Source organism: Puma concolor, chromosome C1 (genome assembly GCF_028749965.1).
Source record: "Puma concolor isolate L17-30 chromosome C1, mPumCon1.1.hap2, whole genome shotgun sequence".
NCBI lineage: Eukaryota > Metazoa > Chordata > Mammalia > Carnivora > Felidae > Puma > Puma concolor.
In genome coordinates this window covers 96,611,482-96,637,241 of record NC_141674.1, presented here as the reverse complement: position 1 = coordinate 96,637,241, position 25,760 = coordinate 96,611,482, and the positions used below count along the sequence as shown (strand labels likewise).

The following is a 25,760-nucleotide window of genomic DNA, read 5'->3' as shown; positions in this document are numbered from 1 at the left end:
AGCCAAGACATTTTATCATGGACTTCTCTTCAGCGTTAATTCATATGTAAGATGCTCTTTTCTTCTCTAAGTTTTACACGAGAATTTTCAAGAACGAGAAAATTTAATGCTAAAGTATTGTTCAATGGCTTGTGAACGTTTACCACATTCTCCAGTATTTCAAAATGACATGCTATACGTAGGTATAATATCAAATTATTCTGTATGGAGTACTCCTGGATTATAAACAGTCACCCCTCTGTCATCCCCATCTCTCTTATTAAAAAAATAAAGAGCCCAGATATATTTACAGAGCATGCAAGAGTGCACATTTTGTAACAGCCAATGGGGGAAACAAAAGACATAATTCTTGTCCTATAACAAGTCACCTAGTGAAATCATTCTAATTTCTACAGACCCTAAAATCAAGTATTTACTGAAAAGCCTGAAAAGTGTTAAGAAATGCGTGCAGTTGTCAACAAAAAGTTATTCTACCTAACACAGAATATGCTCTTATGTTTCAAATACTTTTTAAGAAGTAAATAAGCACTTAACACGCTGATAAATTTAACTATAATCAAAGACCACACAGTGGAGCATCGAAGAAGGCACGATGCTTTGTCCAAACTTGAATGTGTTAACATGAAGTTTATGTGCTATATTAAACCTTTACAGAGTTAAAAAAAAAAAAATCCTCTGGCTATTCTCGATTTGTTAAGAAACAGAAAACTATTTTTCAAAAATTACCGTTAATAGGATGTAAGGCGCAAGGGATGGAGTCATCGCGGGCTTACATACATGCACACGATCAATCAAGGGACTGTCTACAGAGAAGAGTGGTGTTCAAATTCTGAAGCAAATGTCCTGAGGCTTACACACTTATTACTGAGAATTAGTTCAGCCGATCGTAAGCGAGAAAAGAGTGGAGGGACGGACAACACATGGGGACCTCTCCCTGTCGAAGAGTCGTGACAGCAAAATCACTTCCTGAGGAAGGAGGAGCAAAAGGGAAGTTAAGAGGCCACTCTGACCAGGAAGTGACTCGCCCTAAACTAGCCTCAATCATATCTAAAAATGGGGGGATGGGGAGAGCCCCGACAGCTAAAGGCGGTAAAATAACTGCTTCCTGACACGTCCAGACATCACCATCGCCCCCTCTCTTAATTACAGAAAAGAGTCCACAGTCATGATTCAATAAGGCAAAATCTCGTCTCTTGCAGGAAGGTCACTGGGCTGTGCCTCAGGCCCCGCAGGAGAAAAAGAGAGTTAAGGAATAGGGAACTGGGGCCACCGTGAGGCAGAGGAAAGCCCCTCAAGAGCAAAGCGTCCCAACTACAGAGCGTATGCCAGCACCGGCCAAGAAGCTTCTTTTTCCTGGGGACACTGCCGGGGTTCCCACCACAGCCAGGTCGGGCCCCTGTTCCCTGTCGCGGGAGGAGGCAAGAGAGAGAGGCGGACCCCTTACCTTCTCCTCATCCGACACCCGATCCTCGAAGTCGGCCATCTTGGGCTGCTCTGGCCCAGCCCGGCCCGGGCGCGAGGCAGGCCGGGAAGGAAGCCGAATGATGGAATCACCGCGGGGGCCGTCGGAAGGACCCGCCCGGAAACCCCGACCGAGAGGGCGCCATGTCAGTTACGGGCGAGGGTGGTGGCTCCGAGCGCGGGTACTCCAGAAATCTCCGGCTGCCTTAAGGCTTTGCTTTAAATGATTTTAAGTCTAATAACTTTCTCACGGAGTTACACTCATTTCCCCATTCATCTACGAGACGATGGGAGCGTGATTCGACTATTCCTGACGCCCAAGCTCCATCCGACCAAATAGCAATTGCTACTCTAGGTTTTCCCAGTACCAGTGATCTCCGTGGCAGCCGAGTCCAAAGGGCTAAGTGCTGCTCGGGCCCTGGAACGGTCAGTGGCTTTTCCAAACCCAAGAACAGGGTGAAAGGTGACCCTCACTCGTATGGAAGCAAAAACATTTCACTCCGAGGTCACATTTCAGTCCAGTTCCTCCGGAAAGGGTGCCGCTAACCACCCCTTCCCGCCCTTCGAAGGAAGAGGCAGCCCTGGGATGCTCCTCCACCTTCCAAATTTTCTTGGTCCGCGTTCCCTGAGACAGCCTTCACAGAGGCCAACTTCAGGTCCGCCACTATCCCAGGATTCCCGCCTCCCGGTTTCCTGCCCTTCTCCCCTCCCAGCTCCCAGAGCCTGCGGGTGCAGCAAGATGGCGGACGGTGACGGCTTAGGTGAAGCAGCGACTGCTGCGGCATCTCCTCCCGCACCTGCTCCCGGCCAAAGCCTGTCCCTGGGCTGGAGGGAGCGGCTGCGGGCTGGGCTGGCTGGGACTGGGGCCTCGCTGTGGTTCGTGGCGGGACTGGGACTGCTTTACGTTCTGAGGGTCCCGCTGAGGCTGTGTGAGAATTTGGCAGCGGGTGAGAGGCCCAGACCTCCCTGGGGATGGGCGGGGGAACCAGGAGAGGGGCCGGGGACAAGGGGCAAAGGGCAGAGATTCTCTGCAGTCACTGGAGGGCTTTGGAGATTGAGACGGTGGTGCGCGACCTAGTGGGTTCTTTTTCTCTTGGGCCGCAACTCCCCAGCTGATTGTCAAACCTGAGCTGCAGATACGGGCTCCTCCCTTGAGCTCTTAAGACCCGCCCTTTCTCTTCTGTCTTCGTTTACCGATGAAAAGCCACCTGACAAGCTGTAAGCTTCAGGTAGTGAAACAGATGAGAGCGTCTCCAGATTGGCTGCAGAATTTATATACACCCCACCATTGGTAGGATCCCTTGAAAACCATTCCTTTGAGTCTCGCCGATTAGCTGAGCGTTCCCACACCTAGACAACAAAGATGAGCGCTCTCTATTCAAAGGCCTAAAAGGGGGAAAATGCCAAGATCTTAGCCGACCATTATCATGTTTTAAGATAGTTCTGTCAAGAAATACATTTCGTGGTATTTTTGTCTGTTCTTTGCTTTAGGCTTGAGTAATAGAATAGTCCAGGAAGTAAAGGGAAAGGGAGCCACAAACAGTAGTGGGTTCTTAGTTCTTGCTTTAAACGTTTGTAGAGAGCTTGCTATGTAGTCTGAGCTGAAGATACAGACATGGAAGAAGTGATGATCCCCGTGGATTCTGCAAATACTGTCCTTTACCTGTAGCCAGGACAAAGTGGATGGGAGCCAGGCCCTCTTACCATGTCATTACAATATTTTCACTCAAACTATGAGCAAGATGAAAGTATTTCTGTTGTGTGATGACTGTGACTAGCAGCACTTGTGGTTTATTTTCTGTAGCAAGGCAAATGTCCCCTTTTCTATTTCACCAGATGACATGAAATACTGTGAGATAATGTTCTGAAATATTTTGGACTTTTCCGAACTTAGGTTTTATGTAAGTTCAGTCAGATATAACTAACACACTAAAACTAAAAAATTGGCCTTCCTAGACTTTTTGAAAGAGCTAATTGAATTTGACTTCGTCAACGTAGAAAAATTATTTTTCTACATATTAACGAGATACACCACGTAGGTGAGAGTAGTTAACTATGATAGATTTTTATTTATTTCTGAAACCCAAAGTATTTATGAGACAGTTATTTGAAGTGAAGAGTCTGGTCCAGGCTTTCAGTGAGTCAGGTGCAAGGAGCTCTCAGTTTGCTGTTATTCTTTTTGGTTTATTTTGCCTCTCTAGCTGACATACCAAACACATCTACATGCTGTTTCCTTCCCTCTAATTTGAAACACTGGTTTGTATCTCACCAAAATAATTAGGGAGTGGTTTTAAACCTCATTTGTAACAGAGTGTTTAGTTAATCCTTAAAGATTTGTAAAACTTCTTGTCGAAGTTATGATTTATAAGTTCTTAACTTTATTCTCAAAAGTAAACTAAATTATCTCATTTTGATTTGCTTATTTAACAAATCATCAGTTTAAAATGCTCCCCTTACAGAGGTGCCTGGGTGGCTCAGTTGGTTAAGCATCCGACTTCAGCTCAGGTCATGATCTCAGGGTTTTGGGTTCGAGCCCCATGTTGAGCTCTGTACTGACAGCTCAGAGCCTGGAGCCTGCTTCGGGTTCTGTGTCTCCCTCTCTCTCTGCCCCATCCCCACTTGTGTGTGCTCTCTTTCTGTCTCTGCCTCTCAAAAATAAATAAATGTAAAAAAAAATTTTTTTACGCTACCCTTACATGTTCTAAGGCATTTTTTTAATGTTTATTTATTTTGAAAGAGAGAGAGAGTGTGTGTGTGTGTGTGTGCGCGTGCACACAAGTAGGGGAAGGGCAGGGAGAGAGAGAGAGAGAGAGAGAGAGAGAGAGAGAGAGAGAGAGAGAATCCCAAGCAGGCTCTGTACTGCAGACTCTGGGCTTTATCTCACAAACTGAACTGTGGGATTGGGATCTGAACCGAAATCAATAGTTCTGCTTAATGAACTGAGCCACCTAGGCACCCAATAGAATGATTTTTAAGTTACCATAGAATGGGAATTTAAAGTAGCTTTTTAAAAACTACAACTTTCTCAGATGAATCTGATACTAGATATTAATACTATTTATATTCCTCCACTCATAAAGACACCTGCCTATTTGTAACTTGAATATTTGAATTTACATTTTTTTAAACTTTGGTATTTTGTTTTCCTTTTGGCAGTGACAGTATTTTTAAATTCATTGACGCCCAAATTCTATGTGGCACTTACAGGAACATCTTCTTTGATATCAGGACTAATATTTGTAAGTAGTTTCCATTTCCTTCATGTTTTGGTATTTATCTAAAGATCAAATCTCTATATGGTTACAATAATTGTAAATACTTATAGATCAGGATTTTCAACATGTGTTCAGCATTTGATAAAACACTGCATCTTCCTCTCCACTTTTAGAGATTGGCAGTATTCATAGTATTCATTTGCATATGAAACAGTATTGTATACTGTAAGGGGCAGTGGTTAGAGGTGGGTTGCCAACTAAATCCTTGCAGGGCTCAGTTTAGTAACAAAAATGAATGAAATGGGCAGAGTGTAAAAATTAAATTCCTTATTTATTTTAGGACTTGGTAATTTGGACAATGCATGCCCCTTCTAAAGGAGATAAAGCTAGTTGCTGCCATATAGGTTTGCAGACCACCATTAAGAGATCTTCCAATTTTTCATATGATTTCAAAAGCATCTGGATGCAACAAGTATATCTCCCAATACTTTAATCTTGGCAATGTTGGGCAGACTAAAAATGTGTGTCTTGAATTCAGCCTATAGGTTGTCAATTATCTTCTCTGGAGTATTTAAGGGCAGAGTATTGGAGCCAAGCTAACCATTACTTTTTTTATTTTTTAACTGTGAGAGGAGATTTTTTTTTTGAGGGAGGGAGGGGCAGAGACAGAGAGAGAGAGAGAAAGAGAGAGAGAGAGAGAGTCCTAAGTAGGTTCCACACTCAGCATGGAGCTGGATGGCAGGCTCAATCTCACAAACCCTGAGATCGTGACCTGAGCTCAGATCAAGAGTTGGACACTTAACCAACCTAGCCACCCAGGAGCCCCAGGAGATTTTAATTGGAGTAAACAGCTGACATACAATATTATATTAGTTTTCACAACGATCTCTTTAGTTGTGTGACTTTGAGCAAGTTAATTAACTTTTCTAAGCTTTAATTTCCTCATCTAATAACTGGGAATGATAATATCAACTTCATAAGATCATGAAGACTAAATAAGATAAAGTGTGTAAAAGCTTGCAATAACATGGTATCTAGCTCACAGTAAGCACTTAATGAATTTTGACCATTATTATTCAGAAAAGTGTCATGATAAAGAAACCTATTTAATTTTAATTCAGCTTTCCCTTGTTTTATTTGACTGAGCTATCATTTTCAATTAAGAAATTAAAATCTGTGTGTATAATCTCTATTAAACATCCCTGGGAACTAGTGTTTCCTAGAATAAACTTTGGAAAAACACTGCTACAGATTAAAATCTTAGGAAGTATGGCATGCATAACCAATGAATTTTTCTATGCTTTGTTCTCATCTCTAGATGGTGCTCTTCTATTATAGTAGAAATAATGGCATGTGTATTGGAGTGTTTTCTGTTTTGTTTTAATAGGAACTGATACTTGGCCACTTTGTTTAAGTGAAATGCTGGCCAAGAAAGGGATTTTTGTATCTTGACTTAAAAAAATTACTGAGGAATTTAAGGATGAAAACTATGTGTTAATATAGGTAAAGTAGTTAAAATTTACTGATTATAAAGCTGACTCATTGTTAAGCATGTTTTAACATATTTAGTCAGTAGCATATAAAAGTCTAAATAAAGGAAATGAACGGTCTTTAAATAACTGATGAGTGGGAAAAGCATTAGTCTTGGAACTAGAAGATGTAGTTTTAAGTCTCGGCTCTGCCACTTACTAGCTAATAACTTTGGACAAGTCACATAAATTCTCTAAGTCTTAATTTCCTCATGTATAAGAGGGGGGAAACTTACATATATATCATATAAGCATGAAACACATAACATGTATATTATATATATAGTAGTTCTTAAAATTTGTTATTTTTAAGAGTTTTAAATATACAAAAATTGGGGCGCCTGGGTGGCTCAGTCGGTTGAGCGTCCGACTTCGCTCAGGTCACGATCTCACGGTCCGTGAGTTCGAGCCCCGCGTCGGGCTCTGTGCTGACAGCTCAGAGCCTGGAGCCTGCTTCAGATTCTGTGTCTCCCTCTCTCTCTGGCCCTCCCCCCATTCATGCTCTGTCTCTCTCTGTCTCAAAAATAAATAAATGTTTAAAAAAAAATACAAAAATTAAGAAATTCATATCATAATAGCATTGTATGGTGACAGATGTACATTTGTGAGCATAGCATAGTATAGAGAAGTCGAATCACTAAGTTGTATACCTGAAACTAATATAACATTGTATATCAACAATGCTCAAATAAAAAATTTTAATTAAATGAATTAGGTGCAGCAAGAGATTAACAACAGTAACTAATAGTAAAATAGAGTGGTTATAACAATATACTTTAAAAAAAATAGGAAATTCAAGTAACATTTTCAAGGTTAAACTTTGTCATTACCCTTGTAATATTGATGAGTTTTTTTTTTTTTTTTTAACGTTTATTTATTTTTGAGACAGAGAGAGACAGAGCATGAACAGGGGAGTGTCAGAGAGAGGGAGACACAGAATCCGAAACAGGCTCCAGGCTCCGAGCTGTCAGCACAGAGCCCGACGTGGGGCTTGAACTCACAGACCGTGAGATCATGACCTGAGCCGAAGTCGGCCGCTCAACCGACTGAGCCACCCAGGCGCCCCTATTGATGAGTTTTTATCAGCAAAGATTATTAGGTTTATAATTTCTCTTACCCACTGAAATGAGGAAGCTAGCTATGCTGTTTGTGTTACTTCCACCTGAGGGGGTAGGAGGTCATGTGCTTGGGAACTTGAAGAATAGCAATGAAGCCGGTTGTTTAACAAATTCTTACAAGTGTAAAGATTACTCTTAAAGTAAAACACAAAACCCAGTAAGAGTGCATATAATACTGCTTTCTGTTCTGTGGAATCAGGGAAAGTTCCCTGAGGACCTGTCATTTAAGCTGAAACCCAGAAGAACCAGGCAAATGTAGTTGAGAATGCTAGAGTGTCCAAATATGAAACATTCTGTTAATTCAACACAGAGAGCTTTTTTTTTTTTTTAAGTAATCTCTAGCCCAACATGGGGCTTGAACTCACAACCCTGAGATGAGGAACCACATGCTCTACTGACTGAGTCAGCCAGGCACCCCTCCCCACAGAGAGCTTCTTTTGATTACTCTTTTTTTTTTTTAAGTTTATTTATTTATTTTGAGAGAGACAGAGACAGCACAGTGGAGGAGGAGCAGAGAGAGAGGGAGACAGAGAATCCCAAGCAGGCTCCACGCTGTCAGCAACAGAGCCCAATGCGGTCTCGAACTCACAAACCGTGAGATTATGACCTGAGCCGAGACCAAGAGTCAGACGCTTAACTGACTGAGCCACCCAGGCACCCCTTGATTACTCTTTTTATAACAGTGATAAACCATGAAAACAGAAAGAAGTGAATATCCTGATTTTTAAATGGTTCAACAGGAGAATCAACCTCAACCTACATTAATTATACTGCCAAATACTGAGTAGTACTTCATTGTTCAAAAGGCACTTAAAATTCTTGTTAACCATATTTAATAGATAGGATATTGAGGTTCTGAGGGGCTAGAGGTTAAGTGACTTGCCCAAAGCACACAGGTTGACTGGGAGTCCAATGTGGTCTCTCTAACCTTAGTCCAATGCTTAATCCACCATGCTAATTGTTTCAAAATTGTTTTTCTTTTCATTATGCTACAGATAGAATAAAATGACAATGTGACATATCAGAATTAGATTACTTACAGATTAAATGCTTCTTGCTTGTGTGTGTGTGTGTGTGTGTGTGTGTGTGTGTGTGTGTGTGTGTGTTAAGTAATGTCTGTAGCCAACATGGTCTTAAACTCATGACCTGGAGACCAAGAGTCACATGCTCTGCCAACTGAGCCAGCACCCTTGTTTCTTATTTTTTAATGTTTCATTTATAGATATATTTCTTATAGTTTTGCCTAAGCTTGTCTAAATTTCATGACGAAGTTGTACTTTTACCTGACATATATTATTGGAGAATCTTGTGTTTGGCTTATTTTTTGGAGGGAGAGTGCATGTAGTGTGCTGAATTAAATAGGAACATCTTGAAAGATGTTTTAATTTGAGCTCATATTTCTGGTGATCAGTTCTACCTTAAGGATTTTTTTGTTTGTTATAGATGTTTGAATGGTGGTACTTCCATAAGCATGGCACGTCTTTTATTGAGCAAGTATCTGTGAGCCATTTGCGACCTCTGATGGGAGGAACGGAGAGCAGCATTTCAGAGCCAGGTTCTCCTTCTAGCAACAGAGAAAGTGAAACCAGCAGACAGAATTTGTCAGGTAACTATTTAATATGTTTTCAGAACCGTATGGTTAAGATTGTGTTTGTCTATGGGAGACAGAAAACTCACAACAGAGAGAAATTTATCTTTCATGAAAATATAGGTCATCTTGGCTGATATGGAGAGCAATGATCAGATACTCAGTCTCCCATCTTGTTAGCCTGCCATCTCCAAATGAAGTTTTTCCTTGTGGTCCAAGACTGTTGCTCTGGTTTCTACCATCATATCCACATTCCAATCAGCAGAAAGGAGACTAGGCCAGTAGGCCACCTTTTCCCCCTATTCAACCCCACAGCAGCCAAGGATACTCTTCAGAGTGTTACATACTATTTCAACTTACTTCCTACTGGTCAGACCTTTGCCAAATGGCTGGCCACAAGTAGCTATATAAGGCAAGTGAGAAATTGTTAAACGTTTTCTCGGTGTACATATGCTCAACTAATAATTAGGAGATTTTATTACATAAAGGAAAGAACAATTAGCCATCTCTGCCAACATAGCAAAGTTAGAAAAATACTTTTTCTTCTTAATATATTTATAAAGACATCAGGGACGCCTGGGTGGCTCTGTCGGTTAAGCGTCCGACTTCGGCTCAGGTCATGATCTCATGGTCCGTGAGTTCGAGCCCTGCGTCGGGCTCTGTGCTGACAGCTCAGAGCCTGGATGGAGTGTGTTTCAATTCTGTGTCTCCCTCTCTCTCTGACCCTCCCCCATTCATATTCTGTCTCTCTCTGTGTCAAAAATAAATAAACGTTAAAAAAAAAAAAAAAAAAAAAAGACATCAAAATCTCAGTTATTCACATATGGATACCCCATTGTCATACTTTAATTGTAGGCTGTTCTTTTATATGTAACCAGTAATACAAAGTAAATATCATTAATGATATACAATTATGAAAGTAAAAATTTGAGGGCCAGATAGAAATAATATTTTTTGGATTATTGTTCCTTTAATTTGGTATCAGTAAAATTCATATAGTGGGTGGGTGGGTGTTGACCCCTTTTTTCCTCTTTCGTAAAATAATTACAGAACTCCTAAGAATGAGATATATTGAGATGAATATGACATAGATCTGTCCTCAAGAAGCTAAGTCTAGTATGTAAATAATTAGAACAATAATATATAGTCTTACTCCCTGTTGTAGGATTGAGTATATCTTTACATATGGAGAGTGAAGACACTCCCTACCTTGCACTCTAGCCTGTGTGATTTTATATTTCCTCTTCTTAGAACGTTCTTCATCCAGCAGCCTTCTACTCATCTTTTACCATGATTCAGTGTCAGTTCAAATGTCACCTCCTTTCTAAAGCCTTTTTTAATTTATTAGAAAAATTTAATTACTTTCTTTTTTTCTTCTCTTAGAACAAAACATATCTCTACTATAGCACTTATCATACAGTTTAGATGGTAGTTTACATGACTGGACTCTCATGTGACATTCAATTCATTTAAACAAGTTAGTTCCAAATGTTGCACTAGGCTCCAAGAATACACAAATGAATAAAGTTGTAAGAGTTCATATTTTATTTTTTTTTCTTTATTTTTTTTAAATGTTTTTATTTATTTTCGAGACAGAGAGAGACAGAGTATGAGCAGGGGAGGGGCAGAGAGAGAATGAGACACAGACTCTAAAGCAGGCTCCAGGGGCGCCTGGGTGGCGCAGTCGGTTAAGCGTCCGACTTCAGCCAGGTCACGATCTCGCGGTCCGTGAGTTCGAGCCCCGCGTCGGGCTCTGGGCTGATGGCTCAGAGCCTGGAGCCTGTTTCCGATTCTGTGTCTCCCTCTCTCTCTGCCCCTCCCCCGTTCATGCTCTGTCTCTGTCTGTCCCAAAAATAAATAAACGTTGAAAAAAAAAATTAAAAAAAAATAAAATAAAATAAAAAAAAAATAAAGCAGGCTCCAGGCTCTGAGCTGTCAGCACAGAGCCTGACGTGGGGCTCGAGATCATGGACTGTGAGATCATGACCTGAGCCAAAGTCAGATGCTTAACCGACTGAGCCAACCAGGCGCCCCAGAGTTCATATTTTAAAATGAAAAAAACTGAAAACCAAATGGATAATCACATTGTAATATGGTAAATGCCATAATTGAATTATGAACTAATGTCATGAATGAACTATGAACTATGAACTATGTCATGTATGCTGCATGACAGCAGGGGTGATCCAGGCCGTGTTCATCTTTGTGCTAACTGGCTAGCACTGTGCATAGCATACAGTGACTATACAATTAACGTTGGTGAAAGTAAGATTTAACTGCATTTGATTAACCTAACTTCCCTTTTCTTTCCCTTTGTTTTTTAGAATGCAAAGTATGGAGGAACCCTCTAAATCTTTTCAGAGGAGCAGAATATAGGAGGTATTACATTTTGCTTTCAGTAGAATTATGGCATTAGTTTTAGACTAAAAAGTATTATGGAAACATTTGTTTTATAAATATATCACAGCTCTTCTAGTTGGAGACATTGATACATAAAAAGGTAAAATGAGGAGCCCAAGGTTTAGTTGGCAGCATCTTCACTGTATTTACATTTTTTTAGTTTATTTATTTATTTTGAGAGAGAATGTGAGCAGGGGAGGGGCAGAGAGAGAGAGAGAGACTCAGACTCCCAAGCAGGCTCTGCACTGTCAGCACAGAGCCCAACACAAGGCTGGATCTCACCAACCATGAGATCATGACCTGAGCCGAAATCAAGAGTTAGACACTTAACCGACTGAGCCACCCAGGTGCCCCTAAAGATTTTTTTTATTAATTTAAGTAATTTTTACACCTAACATGGGGCTCGAACTCGTGACCCTGAGATCAAGAATTGCATGCTCGTCCAACTGAGCCAGCAGGCACCCCAAGAAATTTCTTATCTTAGTATCAGGAACACTTATGCTTCCTTTTTTTTTTTTTTTTTTTTTTAGTGTTTGTTTGTTTATTTATTTGAGAGAGAGAGCACGAGCAGGGGAAGGGCGGAGAGAGAGGGAGACAGAGAATCCCAAGCAGGCTCCATACTATCAGCGCAGAGCATGATGCAGGGCTTGAACCCATGAACCATGAGACTATAACCTGAGCCCAAATCAAGAGTCAGGTGCTCAACTGACTGAGCCACCCAAGCACTCCATGCTGCTGCTTTTTTTTTTTTTTTTTTAAAGTGTATTTATTTATTTTGAGAGGAAGAGAGCGTGAGCAGAGGAGGGGCAGATAGAGAATCCCAAACAGGCTCTGCACCATCAGTGTAGAGCCCAGTGTCGGGCTTGATCCTACAAACTGTGAGATCATGACCTGAGCCAAAATCAAGAGTTGGATGCTTAACTGACTAAGCCACCCAGGTGCCCCGTTGTGCTTCTTTTTGAATGATTAGTTTCTCTTAAAGTCTAAACTGTATTGATGATCATTGTGTGGATTTAGAAAGCTTAAAGTCCTATTATAGCCAACCGTTAGCAAAGGTACAAAAGTCTGGTATGTATTTCAGTTAGCTTCATTCCAGGCTCCACTGTATGGCCCAATTTTTGCTTTTACTGAGTCTTTTTTATGTGCTTCTAATTAGGGCTATTAATATTGTACATTATATTTTAACTGCTTTAAATCATTTTGGGAATAATGTAGATCATTAATAAATATTTTTTTATGATTTTACAATAAGTAGCAAAACTTTGCTGGGGTGCCTGGGTGACTCAGTCAGTTAAAGTGTCTGACTCTTGATTTCAGCTGAGGTCATGATCTCATGGTGGTGAGATCGAGCCCTGCATTGGACTTTGTGCTGGTTACAGAGCCTGCTTGAGATTCTTTTTCTCTCTCCCTTTGCCATTTCCTTGCTTGGGCACGTGCACTCTTTGAAAAACAAACAAACAAACAAACAAACAAACAAAAACAACTTTGCTAAGTGAACAAGGATCTACTTTTTCTTTTTCCTTTATGATAATTTCTCAAAAAATAGCTAAAAACTTTAAATAGCAACGTAATTTATACTATTAAATTACTTAAAATCTTTGATCATCTACACATAAATAACACTTATAATGTACTTTTAAACTGCTTTTTTTTTTACATTTTAAAATGTATGCATATTCACTGTAGAAAATTGGAAAATAAAGAGATGCATAAAAAAGAAAGTAAAAATCACCTTTTCCTATCACTAAATGATAAATGCAATTAGTATTTCCATTCAGTCTCTCTTCTATATGCATGTATAGAAACAAAACTTGAACATGACAATGTGTATATAATTTTACATCCTTTTTTTCTAACACATGAATTTCTCACAGAACCTTTTTATACAGGAATTTCTTCAAAAACATGATTTTATTCTATTCTGTTACATGGAGGTACCATACCTTACCTACTGCTCCCTATCTGGGTCACAGATTATGTTTCACTATCAACATTTACATTAGAAGGATATCTGTATATATAAATATTTAACCTATGATAATTAAACACCTATGATTACTTCCTTAGAGTTGATTTGTAGTACTGGGGTTCCCGAATCAAAGGGTGTGAACAGGTTGTCTTCCTGTCTCTTCTTTAGTATTTTCTTTTTTTAATTATGGAGATTTTCAAAAATCAAAAAAGTAAAGAATGGTATGATAGAATTCCATATACCCATTTCCTAGCTAGATATGAATATTTTTAAGACTCTTAATAGATATTACCTAATTCATTTTTGGAAAGAGAAATGTATATGACAATTTATATTTATACCAGCAGAATATGTGTGAGTCCATGTTCCATCTCATCCTTGACAATGTGTATTTTACAATTTATTTTAACAGGTGAAAAATAAAAATTTGTAAATTCAATTCACTATTCATTACTAATGAGATTGGACCCTTAAAAATATATTTATTAGCCAGTTTGGTAACTTGCTATTAATTATTGTGGGTTTCAGGGGGATAGGAAAGTTTAAATTTCTAATTTAGTAAAATCTGGAAAAAGTTTCTATTTATTTTATCCTTTTCAAGTCCTTTGCTGTTCTGATAATCTCATAAAAATCCACCTATGTTTTCTTCTAGTTTCTTTGTAGTTTTACTTTTAATAATTCTAATTCACTGAAAATTTAAGTATATTTAGTAAGGTATGTATCATAAGTCAAATTGTTTTATCCCTTCAAATCTAATTTAGAAGCACTAATAGTCTGGCCTTTTCCGTTTTTTTTTGTTTGTTTTGTTTTTAATCGACATCCAAATTAGCATATAGTGCAACAATGATTTCAGGAGTAGACCCCTTAATGCCCTTACCCACTTAGCCCATCCCCTCTCCCACAACCCCTCCAGTAACCCTCTGTTTGTTCTTCATATTTAAGAGTCTCTTATGTTTTGTCCCCCTCCCTGTTTTTATATTATTTTTGCTTCCCTTCTCTTGTGTTCATCTGTTCTGTATCTTAAAGTCCTCGTATGAGTGAAGTCATATGATATTTGTCTTTCTCTGACTGACTAATTTCACTTAGCATAATACCCTCTAGTTCCATCCACGTAGTTGCAGATGGCAAAATTTCATTCTTTTTGATTGCTCCCTCTTGGTTTTTTATGTTTTATTATCATATTCGAAGTAGTTTGTATAAGTTTTCTCTTATTTTTCTGATTATAATAAACTTTTAAAACATTCTGAAATAGAATTTGTAGCAATATATTTTTGCATTTTAAATAGTGTTTGTTGTAGCAGATAGAGGCTCTCTCGTGTTCAATTTACATATTTTCTTGTATTTTGGTAAAGATACACTTGGGTGACTGGTAAAGAGCCACTTACCTACTATGACATGAATTTGTCAGCTCAGGACCATCAGACCTTTTTCACCTGTGACACGGACTTTTTACGTCCTTCAGACACAGGTATGTGTCATATCTGTTCATGGGGTAAACAGTGGTAATGAAAATTGTGTTAAAAGCTCTTTAGAGTTACTTATTAGAATATACAAATTTATTTGGCTTGGGGTTGTTTGCATCATTGATAAGAGACCCAGATTAAATTGAAACGAATTATGAGTGTACATTAACTTGTTACACTACCTACCCTTCTTATAAAGAATTTAAAATATTTTATAAAAATATGAAATTGCTTCTTTTGTTACCTAAAAAACGTTTCAGATCAAATACAGCAACTGCTCATGGGAAATTAACACATGAAATTATATAAATAAAGGAAGAGTAAGACAAAGTGCAAACACTGGGGCATGGCATGTGGATTAGAATGGAGTATATTTTACCCTAGTCATTAGTTAGGGGTGCATATAAAGTAGTGGAAGATCATAGAAATGTCTATATTTAGGTGTCTCAGTCTTCTCTATAGAAGACAGTATTGAGATTCTTAAATGCATGGTTAAAGACAGGGACCTTTATCACAACTATTCTTTTACTTCAAATGCTCTCTCCCTTCTTATCTATCCTCCTACTTTTATGCTTCCTGCTTTTATCCTTCAAGATTCAGTTAAAAGTCACATTCTAGAAGAACCCTTCTCTGTCAACTCCAAAGTTAAACACTTTATTCTCTGTAGTTCTATAGTCCATGCCTCACTGAAACAATTCTAGTTAATTTATTCAACCACAACCATTTACTTGTTAATTTTGTCATGTTGCTTCAATGTTTATCTTCCCTAATAGGGTATGAAACTTTGGAAAGCAGGGACTATAGTCTCATTATCTTTGAATCCTTATCGTCTAGCACATTGCCTGGCATACTGTAAATATTAATATTTATTCTTTGATGAAAATATGAATGAATGACCTTGGTGTCACAGACGTCTTAAGCAATTTCACTAGTAATAGCTAACACTCGTATAGCACTTATTATGCACCAAGCACTGTTCTAAGCAATTTGTATAAATGTTCTGACTTAATCTTCCCAATCATTTTATGAGTTAGGTACTTTTATCAGCCTCGGAAATAAAGGAATGGAGGCAAAGGGAATCAAGTAACATGCTCTAAGTAACCTAACTAATAAATGATAAAGTTGGGTTTCAAATGCAAGTCTGACTTTTAACCACTATACTACTGCTGCTTCTATTCACCACAGTGATAGGCAGATGAAAATCAACAACAACAAGGGTCTGAAAAATAGCCAGTTTTCCAGCATTAAAGTGAGTTCTTTGTGATCTATATCTGCTGGGTTAAATATACTAAGGGTAGATAATAGCAGGAAAGCCAAGCATCTTTGGAATGGTTACATAAAGTGGTTTAATTGCAAATAGAAGAAAAAGAAATTGCTTTATGTTTATATGCTTAGTGTTTACATTAATGGCCAAAGTGTCATATTGGGGGAATAACAGAAATGGAAACTAGTATTTTATGTTAACTTTAAAGACTTCAAGAAATGAAGGCTTCACCTCCTTCTCACAAGCAGGATTATAGACATTGGTGGGCTTTGCAAATAGCAACCATGGCTATCCACTAAAGCTGTGCTCTTAGGACAGTTTTGCTCACATACCTCCTAAAGGAATTTTGAGAAACTATGTATCCTTTCACACATTTTTAACTTGATATCATAAGATTAAATAATTGTAAAGAATATAATTTTTGACATGTTACAGACAGTTAAAAATAAAACTAGATTACCCTATATTTGGATATATCTCAAGTAATCTAATGACTTGATACCCACCATTATCCATTGAAAAAGACATGAATTAATACTCTTTAGCAGTAGAAAATTTTATAAAGTCCGTTTTCTTCTTGAACTCATCCATTTTACACTTCTAATATAATTTTATTATAATTATTATATACTTGAGAATCTTTTATTTATCACACATGCTTTTCCACCATAAAAATTATTTGCATAAGTTTCTTAAAATTTAAATTTCCTTTGATCATAAGTTCTAAATGATATCATGTACTTTAATTATATTTTTTGTCAAATCCTTAGAGCTACATATTTGGCTTTTTTTAACTTTGGAAAATGTCCTCCATATAACCTAATTGGCTGGGTGAGTTCTCATTATCAATTCTATCAACCAAACCAGACTGACTTTCTGACAGAGAAGTCTGACTTCATTTTTCAAGTCAAATAAACATGCTAACATGCATCCCTATGACAGCCATCTCTCTTCTGAATTTAGATTCTAAGATAGAAAGATAGATAAGTCTTGGAGCTTTGCCTAGAGCCTATCACTTGGCCAAAATAAGATTCCAGTGCCTTTAGTATCCTTTACTAGTGCCCCCTTTGCTTGCTGTGAGGAGACCTCCCCTTAGGAGCAGCGCATTCTTTGATAGTAAGGGGAGAGCAGTGCTGATAAATGGAATTGATAAAAATTGTTTTCACTCTCTCCCCACTACAATATACTTGAATTCAGAGCATCCAGGGGCCAGACTACACTTAGTTCTTTTTTTTTTTTTAATTGTTTTAATGTTTATTTATTTTTGAGGGGGAGAGGGACTGAGTGTGAGCAGGGGAGGGGCAGAGAGAGAGGGAGACACAGAATCTGAGGCAGGCTCCAGGCCCTGCACTGTCAGCACAGAGCCTGATGCGGGGCTCAAGCTCATGAACGGTGAGATCACGACCTGAGCTGAAGTGGGATGCTTAACTGACTGAGCCACCCAGGTGCCCCAGGGGTACACTTATTTCTAATGCCTAACTTCATTGTTAAGTAGAAGGAATCCCCTGACCAAAAATGGCTGCCCCTAAACCCAAGCTTTGAATTGTCCTTTTTGGCACTTGCAGATGTTTATACTCTAGAGAATGCACCTTAGAAAAATTCAGGATGGGTGAAAAAAGCCTTTCTTTTGTAAAGGAGAAGAGAATAAATATATCTTTTGGGGAGTGGGGAAGCAGATGTTGGGTAGGAAAGGAAAACCAGCATGATGTACAGACCACTCAGAGAAACATTCTTCAAGTAGATCAGTTCTAGAAAAGAGTCATATAAAGTTGAGACTTTATAAATTGATTCTCTTAAAACCATGCATCCTATTTTGGTCCTTGCAAAGCTTCATGTACTTCTAGAGGTATGCATACTCCCAGCTAAATGCTGAGCTCAAGGACAGACTTTTATCTGTGAATTGATCCATACTGATCTTTTCAGACACTCACATAAAGGTAATGATTTATATATGTAGTTTTACATTAAAAAAACATGTACATATGTGATGTGACAAATTTCTCTTGACTATTGTCATCAGTTACTAAGTTAGTAGATTCTGTTCTCTTCCCATTGACTTGTTTACTTAAGGCAGAAAACAAATATATTCTCAGGGCCAGTCAGCACTGTTTTGGTTTTTTAAAAGATTTTATTTTTAAGTGATCTCTACACCCAGTATAGGCTTAAACTCACAACCCTGAGATCATGAGTTGCATGCTGCACTGACTGAGCCAGTCAGGTGCCCCTGGCTAACAGTGTTTTTTGAATAATTTGTTTTCATGGTATTTTCAACACTTAACAATCAGGAGATTTGATATTAAAACCCAGGTGTACACTTGTTACAAGTTGGAAAATATGGCAAAACTGGACCTGCATGTCCACTTGGCAATAATCAGTTAGACCTTTTAGTTTACATATTTTTTTTCTGCCTGGTCTTTGTAGGCATCTACATTTATGACTCCTGATCTTGAGATTGGCTCTTCTCTTTTCTGCTTGATAGTATATTGGAATGTTATTTAACTTAAAAAAATAGATTAAATTGATTGAATTGCTAATTGCTTGTGTTATTTTTTTGAGCATGTCAAGATCTCTTAAAGAGGACAGTTGAATACTAAATCAATATTTTCCTTTAAATTACTCCTAAGCCTTTTTTAAAGAAAGAAATACACATTTTTCTTCTTATGCTTTATTTCCCCTTTCCCTTTTAGCTTGGAACTGCATTGGTTGTGAGGATTAATCTTGAAAGGCTGGATAGAGCAGTTGAAAACATAATAAGAATAAGAACAAATGCTTAAAGGTGGATCATATGACCTTACTAGAAATAAAAGAAATGCGGGGGCACCTGGGTGGCTCATTCGGGTAAGCAACTTCAGCTCAGGTCCTGATCTCACAGTTCATGAGTTTGAGCCCCGGGTTGTGCTTCCTGCTGTCGGCCCCAGAGCCCACTTAAGATCTGCTGGCCCCCTGTCTCTCTGCCCCTCCCCCCGCAAAGAAATGCAAATGAAGATGAGATAGTTTCCACATATTAAATTAGCAAAATTGTTACTACTCAGTGTTGCTAAGCAGGGAAACTGTCTCTCTCTCTCTCTCTCTCTCTCTCTCTGAAAGAATGTAATTTAATACAATCTTATTGAGAAGAGTTTCGGAGTGTATATCCAACCATTTAACCAACCATTCCACTTCTAGAAAGGAAATATTTGGTCAGGTATGCAAAAGTAGATGTTGAAAGATGGTTATTATAACATTTCTATAATTAACAAAAAAAATTGGGTGTAACTTCATAATCAAAAGAATTGCTTAAATAATTCCAGTATACTAGAATATCAAATAACCATTTAAATTGTTAATAAAGATTCAGCATCAAAATTTGACTTGTAAATATCATGTAACTTAAAGAAAAAAGCCCCATCATTAAAACTGGCAAGTCTAATATTAGTCTTTATTTTTATGTAATATTTTAATGTTTCAACAAAATGCTATTCTCTTTTTTTTTTAATTTTTTTTCTTAATGTTTATTTATTTCTGAGACAGAGAGAGACAGAGCATGAGTGGGGGAGGGGCAGAGAGAGAGGGAGACACAGAATCCGATGCAGGCTCCAGGCTCCAGGCTCTGAACTGACAGCACAGAGTCCGACACGGGTCTTGAACTCACGGACCATGAGATCATGACCTGAGACGAAGTCGGTCACTCAACCGACTGAGCCACCCAGGCCCCCCAACAAAATGCTATTCTTTACCTGGTTATTATCAGATGGGTGCTGACTTGCATCAATTTGTCAAGTTCAGGAAACATTAGCTGTCAGCCAGATGGTGACATATTTGATATGAGAAATGTATTTTTGTTACACAAGTAGAATATATTGTCTTCTTTTCTAAGCCAAGACTAATATTTTGTTTCCAAAGGAAAACTCAAACATTTTCCACATTATTCTTTCTGGACAGTTGTAGGTTTTGTTCCAAAAGCAACATTCATAGATTCTCTATTTTTCTTATCAAACTTGAAATAGGCCAGATAGTTTCATGAATATACTTTGTTTATTTGTTTATTTAATTTTTAAGAAACTTATTTTTTTGGCATGAAATCTTATTTGGTATTTATTACTATGAAATTTTCATTTTGGTACAGTAATTGGTAGCAAAACTAATATTGTTATTCTAGAAAGATCTTCATTTAGGCTTTGTTGAATCTTGGTAGAGACTGACATTTTCCACAAATGGACAATATTCTAAATTAATTACTTTTTCCACCTTTTTATACAAAATGCAAATTCAAACATTGTTCCTGCATTGAATCATTGGTTAGACAAAGCCTTTTTTTAAGTGTTTTGTATATTTTAACAGTTCCGTAGACTCTTTGCAAAGTGATTTAAAAAGTAGAATATTTCATATTGATTATAATTTGATGTCACTCAGACTCAGTATGCATTTAGAAATATAAATGTTCATGTATAATAATGATGCAATCAAATGGATTAAACACTTTATATGTTGTTACTTCAATCAGAGAAAGAATATATTTTTATTGTATGTGAAGCTTCCAAATTTAATGCGAATTTCTCATAAGATTAATGTGAACTAACACCCCAATTTCTTGTTTAAGAACATGTTATTTAAAGTTTTGTTTACTTTCATAGCTCATTCTTCATATGTTTTGAGTAAGATTATTTATGTTTTACCATCTCATCTACTTTTTGAAATATTTTTCCTACAGTTATGCAGAAGGCATGGAGGGAAAGAAATCCTCCAGCTCGAATCAAAGCAGCCTATCAAGCTTTAGAATTAAACAATGAGTAAGTTTGAAATATATGGAAAGTAAGTTTGTTTTGAAGGAAACCCAGGCAAATGATTTTATGTTATCTTTTGTCTGTTCCTAAAACACTTGGAGTCATTACCAGTCCCTTTATTTTGCATACTAGAGAGAAATTTTGCAGTGTTCACATCTGTACTTTGCTTCCTAAATTACAAGCTTATCTATGCTTTTGAATAGAAATTATCCTAGAAATACTTTTTAAATGGAAAATGCTGAACTAATTGGTTATAATACTTGATAATTAAAGAGTACTAAAATACTTATGCCACCTGTATTAATTTTGTTTTTCATTTAAGTCATTCATTTAAAGCATTCATTCAGTCCTGAGAACTTTAGTTGCTAATGGGATTGGAGGCATGAGAAGAGGATTCAAAATAAATGATATGTAGCTCTAACTTTTTTTCATGTTAAGAACATTTATTTTTTATACCTCTTTGTATCAACTCTACATTTTGAAAAGGCAAAATGTAAAATCATAATATTTAAGTGGGGCAGATCAGTAAGTGTTAATCTGATACTGAATAAATGCTAGGAATAAAAATACAGCCATAGTCAGGGTTAATCAAGAAATGCTTCCTGAATAACGTGAATTTAACATTGTCCCCTGTATCCTGCAACAAGATATATTATCCTTGTTAAGAAGACCTTTCCAAGGTGGAGCAAAATCACAGTGTGGGGAACTCCAAAAGCAGTGAATCAGCTTTATTGAAACCCTAGAAACTAATCAAAAGTTTATAACATCCTGGAGAATGCATAATCAATTAAAAAAAACAGCTGAATTTCTATAAGAGAGCATTGTGGTGTTTTAACTTACACTGACCCCATCCCCCACTCCGTAGCTCAGTGGGGCAGCCTTGAAGACAAAAAGTCTTCATTTTGGGTATAGGTTCCAACTACCAGAGGAAGTGGAATGGATTTTATTCTTAAAAATTTTGGTTGTTTATTTTGACCTGTCTGGTGTTCCCTGAAGGACCAACTTAAAAGGCTTGTCTTTATTTGGGTTAATTCTGAACTCTCCCAGCATTGACACAGCTACACTGGGGGGCATTTGTTGAAAACGTTTAAAGGCAAATGCATTAGTCCCTGCTGCCCTGGGGGCAAGGGATAACAGCTGGGGCAAACAATAGACAAATCAGAAAGCTTGTGAGGAAAGGTTGGGGAATTAGATACTTTAGGAAGTAAAGGCTTTCAAAAGCTCTCACATATTCCTGGGAATCTCAAAAGTCCCACATATACCTAAGGTTGGGCATATGCTCAGAAAAGACTTAAGAAGGCCCTAAGCTCTGTCTAAATTTCAGGTTCTGCACAAACAGAAAGTAAAGGCTAAGGCAGAATTATATGCCTGACTGAATGTTGAAGGTGTGCCCCAACACACAGAACCAATCTGCAAAGACTTGGTTTTCTTGTTTTGTTTTTGGTTCCAGGTATTTAAGGCAGTCTCTATCGCATCACTGGCTGATAAATAAGGCAACAGAGCAGAGGCTTCACTGGTCATATATGATAAAGAATACAAACTTCATAAAATTCAGAAAAGTCACTAAGCAAGTAAACAACTGCAACAGGCAACAACAGCAAGCCACGGGAAGGAGGGGGAAATCTGATTTCTAGAGTTGCTAAATTATGATATTCAAAATTTGTAGTTTTCAACAGAAAAATTACCAGACATAGAAAGAAACAAAATATATCCCATACAAAGAAAAGAAAGGAAAGGAATGGAGACTGTCCTTGAGGAAGCCCAGACTTTGGACTTTCTAGATAAAAACTTTAAATCATATTTTAAATATGCTCAAAGAGGTAGAGAAAGCCATGTACAAAGAACAAAAGGAAATCATGAGAAGAATGTTTCACCATTAGAGAATATCAATAAAGATCCCAAAATCTAGAAAGAAATCTAGGGACAAAAGTAGAAATAAATCTAGAAACAAAGACCAAGAAACTCAGTGAACCCCAAGTAAGATATAATCAGAGACATTCACATTGAGACCATAGACAAGGGGAGCAGCAAAAAAGAAGTGACTCATCATGTATGAGGGATCCTCAATAAGATTAACAGCTGATTTCTCATCAGAAACCATAGAAGCCAGAAGGCAGTGGGATGACAAAGTCAAAATTCTGAAAGAAAGAAAACTGTTAACTACAGACTCTATATCCAACAAACCTGTCCTTCAAAAATGAAGGGGAAATTAAGACATTCCCAGATGAACAGAAACTGAGAGTTCATTGCTAGTAGACGTATAATTATGCAAAATGCTAAAAGGAGTTTTTCAGGCTGAACTTAAAGGACATTAGACAGTCTTGACTCTACACAAAGCAACAAAGAACACCAGTAAAAATAATTTCATAGGCAAATACAAAAGTTAATATATTTTGGGTTTGCAATTCTTTTTTTTTAATATGACTTAAAAGACAACAATGTAAATAATTATAAATTTATGTTAATGGACGTACAGTATATAAAAATGTAATTTGTGACAATAACAGCATAAGGTGGGGGGGAAGGAGCAAAATTTTGTATACTATAGAAACTAGGTTAGTATTAATTGAAACTAGGTTGCTGTAAATTAAGAAGTTAAATATAATTGTTAATTGTTAATCACCTGAAAGTAACTAAAAAACATAGTAAAAGAAGTGACAAGGAAATCAAAATGGTATGCTAGAAAATACCTAACACAATTACTTCAGGAAATAAGGACAAAAAAGGACACATAGAAAACAAATAGGAAAATAGTAGAAACAAGTCCTTCCTTTCCATTAACTACTTACATGTAAATAGATGAAACTCTCCAGTTAAAGGCATTTTTTGGCAGAATGGATTTAAAAAATAGTTAAATCATATGCTGTCTATAAGAGACTCATTTTAGACACAGAGAAGTAGAAAGTAAAATTATGGAAAAAGATTTTCATGCAAATAGTAACCAAAAGAGAGCTGCAATGGCTAAACCAATATCAGACAAAATAGAGTTTAAGACAAAAAATATTTTTTTAAATTTTTTAATGTTATTTTTGAGAGTGGAGGGGATGGGCAGAGAGGGAGGAAGCCAGAGGATCCAAAGCAGGCTCTGTGCTTACACGGAGAACCCGATGTGGGGCTTGAACTCATGAACCATGAGTGACCTGAGCCAAAGTCGGACAATTAACCAACTGAGATGCCCCAAGACAAAATTTTTATGAGACAATTACATTATCTAATGATAAAAGAGGTTCAGTTTATTAAGAATACACAACAATTTTAAACTCACATGCATCTCTAATAACAAAGCCCCAAAATATATGAAGCAAAAACTGACAGAATTGAAGGAAGGTAATAGACGGTTCAACAATAATAGTTGGAAACTTCAACATGCAATTTCAATAATGGATAGAATAATTAGACAAAAGATACACAATGAAATGAAAGACTTGAAGAACACTATAAACTAATTAGACCTAACAGACATCTGTATAGTACTCTACCCAACAACAGTGGAATACATGTTCATCTCAAGTGTACATGGAACATTCTCTAAGATGCATCACATATTATGATATAAACAATTCTCAATAAATTTCAAAACATTGAAATTATATAAACTATTCACTGCAACCATATTTTCTAATAAAATTAGAAATCAATAACAAGGAAATCTGGAAATTCCACAATATTGGAATATGTGGAAGTTAGACAAGTTTTAACCATGAGTCAAAGAATAAATCACAAGGAAAAAATCAGAAAATACTTTGTGATGAGTGAAAATGAAAGCACAACATACCAAAACTTATGAGACACAGAGAAAGCAGTGCTCAGAGAAAAATTTATAGCTGTAAACACTTGCATTAATAAAAAAGATCTCAAATCAATAACTTAAACTTTATACCTTCCTTAACAAATGAGAAGATGGGGGCGCCTAGGTGGCTCAATTGGTTCAGCAACCGACTTCGGCTCAGGGCATGATCTCACAGTTCGTGGGTTCAAGCCCTGTGTTGGCCCCTGTGCTGAAAGCTTAGAGCCTGGAACCTGCTTTGGATTCTGTGTCTCCCTCTCTCTCTGCCCCTTCCCCACTCCTCTGTCTCTCTGAAAATTAAATAAACATTAAAAAAAATTTTTTAAATGGGATGGGGGATGGGCTAAATGGGTAAGGGGCATTAAGGAATCTACTCCTGAAATCATTGTTGCACTGCATGCTAACTAACTTGGTGTAAATTTAAAAAAATAAATAAAAATTAAAAAAATGAAAAAAAGAAATGAGAATATGAAGAGCTAACTAAACAACAAACAGAAGGCAGTAACAAAGATTAGAGTGAGATAAACAAAATAGAGTAGAAAAAAAGAATGAGGCCAGAGGTTGGTTTTTTAAAAGATCAACAAAATTGACAAACTTTTTAGCCAGACTAGAAAAGAGATAAGACTCAGATTACTAAAACTAAGAATGAAACTGAGAACATTACTGCTGACCTTATAGAAATGAAAAACATAAGAGAATTCAGTGAATAATTATATGCATACAAATTAGATAAATGGACACATTTCTAACAACACAGTACCAAGACTGACCCAAGATGAAATGGAAAATCTGAATAGACCTGTAACAAGTGAAGAGATGGAATCAATAATTTAAAAACTTCCAAACAAAGGCAACCAGGACTAGATCCCTTCACTGGCAAATGCTACCAAGCACTTGAAGAAGAAATAACACCAGTTCTTAAACTCTTCAAAGAAATAGAAGGGAAGTAACTCTTCCTAACTCATTCTGTGTAGCCAGTATTGCCCTCATACCAAAATCAAACAAAGACATCACAAGAAACAAAAACTATAGGTTAATGTCCATTATGAATACAGATGCAGAAATCCTCACCAAAATACTAGCATGGAAAATCCAGCAGCATGTCAGAAGAATTATATACCATGAACAAATGGGATTTATCCCAAGAAGGCAAGGGTGGTTTAAAATACGAAGATCAGGAGCTCCTGGCTGGCTCAGTCAGAA

The 25,760-nt window shown here is 37.3% G+C and overlaps 2 protein-coding genes across 10 annotated transcripts in view; one reads left to right on the top strand and one right to left on the bottom strand.

The window, feature by feature from the left end:
- CAPZA1 (capping actin protein of muscle Z-line subunit alpha 1) overlaps positions 1-1,598 on the bottom strand; it is a 50,104-nt gene extending 48,506 nt beyond the window's left edge. Inside the window, exon 1 of one of the 2 annotated variants that reach the window (XM_025912631.2) lies at positions 1,445-1,598. In XM_025912631.2, the coding sequence (XP_025768416.1) occupies positions 1,445-1,483 (39 nt within the window). In that variant the 5' untranslated portion in view covers positions 1,484-1,598. Of the gene's footprint in view, positions 1-726; positions 944-1,444 lie in introns of those variants that run through there. The other variant, XM_086717855.1, reaches the window with a different exon arrangement.
- Positions 1,599-1,667: 69 nt separating this feature from the next.
- ST7L (suppression of tumorigenicity 7 like) overlaps positions 1,668-25,760 on the top strand; it is a 105,945-nt gene continuing 81,852 nt past the window's right edge. For 5 of the 8 annotated variants that reach the window (XM_086717847.1, XM_025912755.2, XM_086717845.1 and 2 more), the window contains exons 1-6: positions 2,167-2,408; positions 4,618-4,700; positions 8,767-8,929; positions 11,236-11,290; positions 14,633-14,748; positions 20,698-20,776. In XM_086717847.1, the coding sequence (XP_086573973.1) occupies positions 2,201-2,408; positions 4,618-4,700; positions 8,767-8,929; positions 11,236-11,290; positions 14,633-14,748; positions 20,698-20,776 (704 nt within the window). In that variant the 5' untranslated portion in view covers positions 2,167-2,200. Of the gene's footprint in view, positions 1,888-2,166; positions 2,409-2,463; positions 2,753-4,617; positions 4,701-8,766; positions 8,930-11,235; positions 11,291-14,632; positions 14,749-20,697; positions 20,777-25,760 lie in introns of those variants that run through there. The other 3 variants (XM_086717849.1, XM_086717848.1, XM_086717850.1) reach the window with 3 other exon arrangements.